General features: G+C 34.6%; 1 protein-coding gene across 1 annotated transcript; it reads right to left on the bottom strand.

The window, feature by feature from the left end:
- Positions 1 to 5,828: 5,828 nt before the first annotated feature.
- Positions 5,829 to 8,696, bottom strand: LOC106472636 (zinc finger protein 345-like). The gene is made up of 2 exons (XM_022401186.1): positions 7,792 to 8,696; positions 5,829 to 7,635 (listed from the first exon to the last, which is right to left on the bottom strand). The coding sequence occupies exons 1-2, from the start codon at positions 8,411 to 8,413 to the stop codon at positions 7,502 to 7,504; spliced, it is 756 nt and encodes a 251-aa protein (XP_022256894.1). The 5' UTR covers positions 8,414 to 8,696; the 3' UTR covers positions 5,829 to 7,501.
- Between the last annotated feature and the right edge of the window lie 6 nt (positions 8,697 to 8,702).

Below are 8,702 nucleotides of genomic sequence, written 5' to 3'. Positions count from 1 at the left end.
ATCTCTCTTCTTGTTTATTTTCTCGTTCTTCTTGTTTCTTTTCTTTTTCCTACAACAACTGCTGTAATCTCTCTTGTTTATTTAGCTGTTCGAGCTGCCACTGTTGCAGGTTTTCTTGCCACTGCTGTAATCTCTTTCCTTGTTTCTTTTCTTGTTTATTTTCCTTCTCCTCCAACCACTGCTGTAATCTCTCTTCTGTTTATTTTCTCGTTCTTTTGCTGTTCTTGTATTGCTGCCCATCAAATCTGCTAAGCTGTAGTTTGATTTGCCACTTCTCGTTTCCATCTTCTTTTTTCTTTTCCGTCCCACTCTCTGACACCAATTTGTTACCTATCTGTTCGTTTGATAATTTCCCGTAAAATTTATTTCCGAGAAACTTCAGCGATACAAGTCTGTTCTTAAATAAAACTAGTTTATTCTTCCTCAGTACAACATTGCAATACACAGAATTTCCACAGTCACTTTAACTTAAACACACGCTATAATTCACAATGATTTCCACACTTTACTTACGGCTTGACTCGATTATCTGTCTCCCTATTTCTCTGTCTGCTATCCAATTAATTATCTCGCTTTATTTACCACGCTTATATACAAGAATAGTGGGCGTCTAGAATGCACTCGCCTCTTCATGAACCTTCTAGACACTTATCACGTGTTACCAGCGTCATGTGACCTTCGCTGTCGTAACAATAATTACAACTACTAGATAAAACATTACCCAGAAACATCATTAAAAATTAAAAAGGTAAAACTATGACAATCTGGATAACATCAAAGATAAAATGTGTCAAAAGTGTGCCACCGCTGGAAGTCATAGTAACAACATGAAAACAGAAGATAGGCAGTTGTGGATACGAGGTCATAAAGGCCACGCAATGACAACTCAGACCTTTGAATAAAAAAAAGATGAGAGATAAAATTATGGCCAATATGTAGCCTAGACAAGACAACTTCCTCCTTACAATCCTTATTGGGACTAGATGACCAAATTACAAGGGCAGGATTCACCTGGAAAAGCTTATGAAGTTGCACACCCCAAATCGACTGCCAACTTGTGTGAAGTCATACCTTGATGGCAGGTCTGAAGTCCACATAAAGGACAAGCAGGGCTGTGAAAATACCAGAAAAGATGGCTGTTGCTATAGCATCAGCAAACTCATTCCCATGAATACCGAACTGGCCAGAAATCCAGAAAAACTGAAAATAAATTGATGATAAGAAGTGGACTAGCAGACAAGATAACTGGGTGAGAACTCATATTAAGAGATTCAATGTTTGTTGAAGAGTGAAGTGAGCCAATACAGATAACACAATTGGTGTACTGTTTAGCTTCTACATGATCCAAGACAAGTGAAATACGACTGTAGAAGGGATCCTGTGAACAACTACCAAGCTGCATGAAACCATGGCAGAGCCCACAGAATTTGAACCATCTGCAGAAGTATAGTTCAAAAACAAAGAGACATAGACTGAGTGCCCCTTTGATGGGAAATGTAAGACATCACTCTGGAATTGTCGGAGTGAAGCATGACAACTTGGCCTCTCAATAATTCCAAAATGTGAGACATCGCCCTTTGAACACCAAGAAGTTCGAAAACATCCTCCGTTCATAAGCCCTACGTTTGAGATATGCATCCCATTCTTGAAGCAATGCATCCATAAAATGATGGATCTCTCAACGAGGTATTGTTCATAGTATTGTTCCAATTTAACTACCACTCAAGATCAAAGCTGTTGATCCTGAATAAAGAGACTGGGGAAACCAGTGGATCTCTGTTCATGATCCACTGGTTGCATAGAGACCACTGAAAGGATCTCATGTGCACTCATCCCAAAGGAATGAGGGATTCGAGTGATGCACACATACCCAAAAGAGAAAGAACCATCCATGCAGTGGGAGAAGATGTGGGGAAGAGTCGGATCGCCTATTTCATAGTGTAGAGCTGGGTGAGCCTGACTGAGATACATGTTGAAAAAACACCCAGATACTCAGCTCTGATACAAAATCCTGCCTTGGTTGCTTTGGAAAGCAGTATCTGGGTGTGACATTCCACCAACTGATGAGGTGGTGCCAGCAGTAGCCAGTCGTCCATATAACGGTGTGTGCAGTTTGTGCACAGGCCAGGGAAATGGAGGTGATTAAAAAGGTTCATACAATTAGGCAGAATACATATGGAGTCGATGCTAGTCCAAAGGGCAAAGTCCTGAACTGCAGTGCCTGGCCCTTGTGCACAAAACACAGATAATGGTGGGATGACTCCACTATGGGAACGTGCAGATTGGCATTGGCACCAATCAACTTGATCATCCACAGTCTTGGTGAAAAATGACTCCACTGTGAACTTTGGAGGATTTAGGAATTGATTTAGATGAAAAAGATCGATGATTAGATGCGAATTTCCTATCATCATTAAAGTGTCATAGTAGTTAAAAACCAGTCTATAACATCCCATGGAAGTTAAAACCATTCTATAACATCCTATAGTAGTTAAAACCACTCTAAAACATAAGATAAGATTTAAGCCACTATATAACATCCCATAACAGTCAAAACCACTGGTACACATCCCATAATAGATAAAAGTCACTCTATAATGTCCATAATAGTTAAACCCACTCTTTAACATCCCGTAATAGGTAAAACCTGTATATCATCCAATAGTATTTAAACCACTCTACAACAATCCCTATTAGTTACAACTACACTACAACATCCCATAATAGCTACACACACCCTTTAACATCCATAATAGTGAAAACTCTCTCTATAACATGCCATAATAGCTAAAGACACTCTCTATAACATGCCATAATAGCTAGACACTCTCTATAACATGTCATAATAGCTAAAGACACTCTCTATAACATGCCATAATAGCTAAAGACACTCTCTATAACATGCCATAATAGCTAAAGACACTTTATAATTTCCCATAGAAGTTAAAAACACTCTATAACATTCCATAATAGCTAAAGACACTCTCTATAACATGCCATAATAGCTAAAGACACTTTATAATTTCCCATAGAAGTTAAAACCACTCTATAACATTCCATAATAAAAATAAAAACTGTCTGACTTATAATACTAGTTAAAAACCACTCTATAACATTCCATAATAGTTAAAACCACTATATAATATCCCATAATAGTTAAAGCCACACTGTATAACATCAATCTTGTTAGTTTAGTGATGTACTGACTTCATTACTCAGTAGAGTAACTGCCCTGAAAAAATGTTGGTTTGACTGGTTCATGGTATACTCACTAGATGGCTCAATAATCAACTATTGTAAATAAATGTTGGTGTTAAGTTGGTTTAGTGGCGTACTGATTACATGAATTTGTAGGGCAAATGCTGTGAATAAATATTGGTATTAGATTGATTCATCAGTGTACTGACTACATGAGTCAGTAGGGCAGCTGCTGTGAATAAACGTTTGTGTCAGATTGGATTAGTAGTTTGCTGACTACATGAGTCAGTAGGGCAGCTGCTGTGAATAAACGTTTGTGTCAGATTAGATTAGAAGTTTACTGACTACATGACTCAGTAGGGCAACTGCTGTGAATAAACGTTTGTGTCAGATTGGATTAGAAGTTTACTGACTACATGACTCAGTAGGGCAGCTGCTGTGAATAAACGTTTGTGTAAGATTGGATTAGAAGTTTACTGACTACATGACTCAGTAGGGCAACTGCTGTGAATAAACGTTTGTGTCAGATTGGATTAGTAGTTTACTGACTACATGACTCAGTAGGGCAACTGCTGTGAATAAACGTTTGTGTCAGATTAGATTAGAAGTTTACTGACTACATGACTCAGTAGGGCAACTGCTGTGAATAAACGTTTGTGTAAGGTATCTGTTGTAAATAAATGTTTGTTTTAGGTTGCTTTAGTTTTGTACCGACGACATGACCCAGTAGGGCAAGTGCTATAAGTAAATGTGTTAGGTTGGTTTAATGTAGTACTAACTACTTGACCCAGTAGGACTACTGCTGTGAATAAACGTTTGTGTTAGATTAGATCAGTGTTGTGCTGACTACATGACTCACTAGGGGAACTGTTATGAATAAATGCTATCCTTAGAATCCTTCAGTAGTGTACTGACTACTTGACTTGGTATGGCAACTGCTCCGAATAAATGTTGGTGTTAGATTTTACCAAAATGACTTAATTAATGGTTATTTTTAAATCCCCATGACAGAAGAATCAAATTAATCACAGTTTTCACTACTTATGACAGGTTATACCAATTCAAAATGACACTAACTGCGTCAGTGAATGCATCAGCTACTTAATAAGAAGTGTAACTAATGTAGACAACTAAAGATGACAAAATGATCCACACTGAGATTGGGAAGAACACTTCTGTAAATTGAAAGATGTCTTGAGTAGGTTTAGAAAAGATAACCTCACAACTAAACCAAACAAATATTTTGTAGGATTTGAGTTTCTAGATCATAAATAATCAGAAACTTTGCTGCTATTGCTTCTCCTCTGACGGACAAAACCAAGAAAGGTTATCAAACAAAACAAACTCAGTGGAGAATCAAGAATTGGCATCTTGAGTAAATTGTCAACTTCTCCTATCTTACATATAAATCACTTCCAACAGGAATATATTTTATGCACTGATGTGTCAGACAATGGGTTTGTGGAAAATCTTCTGGAAAATTTTCTGTTAATTTTGCAATCGAGAAATTTATAAAGTGTCAGAAGGCATATTCAATCATTCAGCATGAAGTTGGTAAGTGATATTGACAGTTCAGAAGCTTGAACCATATTTACATGATTGAGAATTCATACATACTAGTGCCAGACCAGCCATTAAAATATTTTCAGAGGTACAAAGTGGTCAACAGTCAAATTGAGAGATGTGTCTTTCCTCTACTGCAATATTGGTTAATTTACATTTATCAAAGACATCTAAGAGGTAGGAGCCAACTATTACATGAACAGGTCTACAGTGAAAACAGAGAAACTGAATAATCCTAAAGGAAGACATTGTGCCCTAATGTTTCTGTAGATGTGATAAGTAGTTTTGCACATTAGTCATTCACTCACCAAAATATGTTCAGAGATGATCATAGTAGACAATGTATGACCTGGACTGTCTGTCCCTTGGCTTCTGTAAACCACATTAGATTATTTTCAGTAAAACATATAGACTTTCCCAACACCTGCTTAATTTTTCAGTTCGTCATTTTCTTGTGCCAGTGTTTGTATATCCTCACTAGCATTAATATCATGGAATGTTATCATTTCATCACTACTTGATTCAAGTGTTTCTAGTTAAAGTCAAGTAAGATGTTTATGGTGATCCTTATTCCCTCTACATATTCTGTAAACCTCTGTTCAGCAACTAGTCTCTGGATGAGAATACAGAAGGTCCAATGGTACTTCTATGTTCTCTTCCAAACATCAGTGATGACAGTGTATTCACGTACTGCTGAAAGATCTTGATCCACAAAAATGGCTAACTGATTTAACAGTGTATGCTGTATCCTTCAACTATCCCATCAGAATATGGATGAAAGGCTGTAGTCCTGGTCTCTTTGATTCCAATCATCTGGCAAAGAAGGTTAGTTTAAAGTTCTGATCTTATCCATATCTGATCTTATCTTAACCAGATCTTCAAACAAATTCATTAAGTTTCCATGATAGTTTCTGTTTTCATGTTAGAAACAGCATATGTTTGTGATAATTTTGTGAAATAGTTAAATGTATCATACATTATTTGTTGAACTTTTAAGTTCAGTTTATTATTCTAATACAATCACAACAAATACCAAAATATTAAAGGAGAAAATAATTATGACACAGTTTTCAAAGATTCACACTTTATAAAACTTTTCTCCCTGGACAGGTTTACAGTAGACAAGTTCAACTGTTGAGATATGATGGTATAGTATCACAACAATCAACTTTATCTTATCTTGTTCAATAGAAAGGTTTACAGTAGACAAATTCAACTGTTGAAATATGATGGTATAGTATCACAACAATCAACTTTATCTTATCTTGTTCAATAGAAAGGTTTACAGTAGACAAATTCAACTGTTGAAATATGATGGTATAGTATCACAACAATCAACTTTATCTTATCTTGTTCAATAGAAAGGTTTACAGTAGACAAATTCAACTGTTGAAATATGATGGTATAGTATCACAACAATCAACTGTATATTATCTTGTGTACTTTAATGGTTGAATACCATAAAATCTTATAATGCTTTGTCCTATTAACATGTTTACTGACACCAATACTTTAAAGTTCTATAGTTAAGTAATTACAAATAACAAACTTTAGGCAAAAATAACAATGTTTATTAATATTTTATAAATTCTATAAGTTTGTAGGAAAACTATCTTACTAGAAATTGTATCAGTACTTCAATCATCATAGTAAATTGAGACTGTAGTTTGAAATCATTTAATCCCATAATTCACAGTTGTTAAGAAACCAATTATAGCAGAACATTCTCAGTACATGTTGAAATACTGATATAAATAAACTGGTTCTAATCAATACTTACTGTCTATACATAAAAAACTAGGAAATAAAAACTGTTCAGTTATAAAGTTTCTTACTATTTCCTTTTACAGAAACAATGACTATTCTCTCCATCCAGATTTAATTTATATATTTTCATTTCTTTGGTTGTCGCTTTATCATATCAAACACTAACACACAATAATTTCCAACTAAATTTCCAAAAACACACCAAAGACAGATCTGTACACATAAATCCTGTCTCATCTGGTTCAATAAACTTTAAACAATAACCACATTCAGTAGTAGTTACAGTCTGTTACAAACTCTTTACAACACAGTAAACATCAGTATAGTTTACCCCATATGTTCATTCTTTGATGTATTTTTAAATTACTATTTGTTCCAAACTGTTTTCCATAAACTGTGAAACTGGTTTCTCTCCAAAGAGTGTTCTTTGGTACATTTTTAAGTTAGAGTTACTTAAGAATTATTTTTCACTAACTGTACAACAGTAACATTTCTCCCCAGTAGGTATCTTAATCCACCATTTGTTCTAAACTTTTTTTATCACATTCTACACAAGTGTAAGGTTTCTCCACAGTGTGTATTTGTTCATGTTCTTTTAATTCTTTACTTGTTTGAAACTGTTTTTAAGTTATACAAATTGTTTTCCACAAACATCACGATAATATTTTTCCCACAGTGTGTTTCACTTGATGCACTTTGAAGTCACAAGTTCTTCAACAGTAATGTTTCTACCCAGTATGTATTCTATGATGATATTTTATTGCCTTATTTGTTATAAACTGTTTATCACATACTGCATAAGAGTTAGGTTTCACACCAGTATGTAATCCTTGATGATCATTTAAGCTAGTTCTTTTTAAATTGTTTCCACAAAAGTCACAACTATAAGGTTTCTCTCCAGTATGTATTCTTTTATAACATTTCAAATCACTGCTTATTCTAAAATCTTTTGTACAAAATCAACAACAGTTTTTCACAAACTATCCAACAATAATGTTTTTGCTCCAATGTGTATTCGTTCATGTCTTTTTAAGTTACTATTACTTCGAAATTCTTTCTCACAAAAGTCACAACTATAAGGTTTCTCCCCAGTATGTATTCTTTGATGTTGTTTTAATTCAGCATTTGTTTTAAAATCTTTTCCACAAGCTGTACAACAATAAGGTTTCTCCCAAGTATGTATTCTTTGATGTATTTTTAAGCTATAATTAGATCCAAATTGTTTTCCACAAAATTTACAACTGTAAGGTTTCTCCCCAGTATGTATTCTTTGATGTATTTTTAATTCAGCATTTGTTTTAAAGTCTTTTCCACAAACATCACAACAATAAGGTTTCTCCTCAGTATGTCTTATTTCATGTCGTTTTAATTCAATACTTGTTCGAAACTGTTTTTCACAAACTAAACAACAATAAGATTTTTCCCCAGTGTGTTTTCTTTGATGCACTTTTAAGTCACTAGTCGATTTAAAGTCTTTTCCACAAATTGTACAACAGTAAGGTTTCTCACCAGTATGTATTCTTTGATGATATTTTATTGCATTATTTGTTGTAAACTGTTTACCACATACTTCACAACTGTAGGGTCTCTCCCCAGTATGTATTCGTTCATGTCTTTTTAAGCTAGAGTTACTTCTAAACTGTTTTCCACAAACATCACAACTGTAAGGTTTCTCCCCAGTATGTATTTGTCCATGTTTTTTTAAGCTAGAATTACTTCTAAGTTGTATCCCACAAACATCACAATTGTAACGTTTCTCCCCAGTATGTGTTTGCACGTGCATTTTCAAGTTACTACTCGTTCCAAATTGTTTTCCACAAATATCACAACTGTAAGGTTTCTCTCCAGTATGTATTCTTTCATGATATTTTAAGAAATGGCACATTCTGAAGCCTTTTCCACAAATGTTACAACTGTAAGGTTTCTCCCCAGTGTGTATTCTTTCATGACATTTTAAGAAATGCTTCAATCTAAAGTCTTTTCCACAAATATCACAACTGTAAGGTTTCTCTCCAGTATGTATTCTTTCATGACATTTTAAGAAATGGCATATTCTGAAGCCTTTTCCACAAATTGCACAAATATAAGGTTTCTCTCCAGTATATATTTGTTCATGTTTTTTTCCATAAGTTTTTCTCTTGTGTTGTTTTACGTTATCCAATGTTACACTTTCC

The sequence above is a fragment of the Limulus polyphemus genome, unplaced genomic scaffold (assembly GCF_000517525.1).
Source record: "Limulus polyphemus unplaced genomic scaffold, Limulus_polyphemus-2.1.2 Scaffold5480, whole genome shotgun sequence".
Lineage (NCBI taxonomy): Eukaryota > Metazoa > Arthropoda > Merostomata > Xiphosura > Limulidae > Limulus > Limulus polyphemus.
This window is presented reverse-complemented; position numbering and strand designations above follow the sequence as displayed.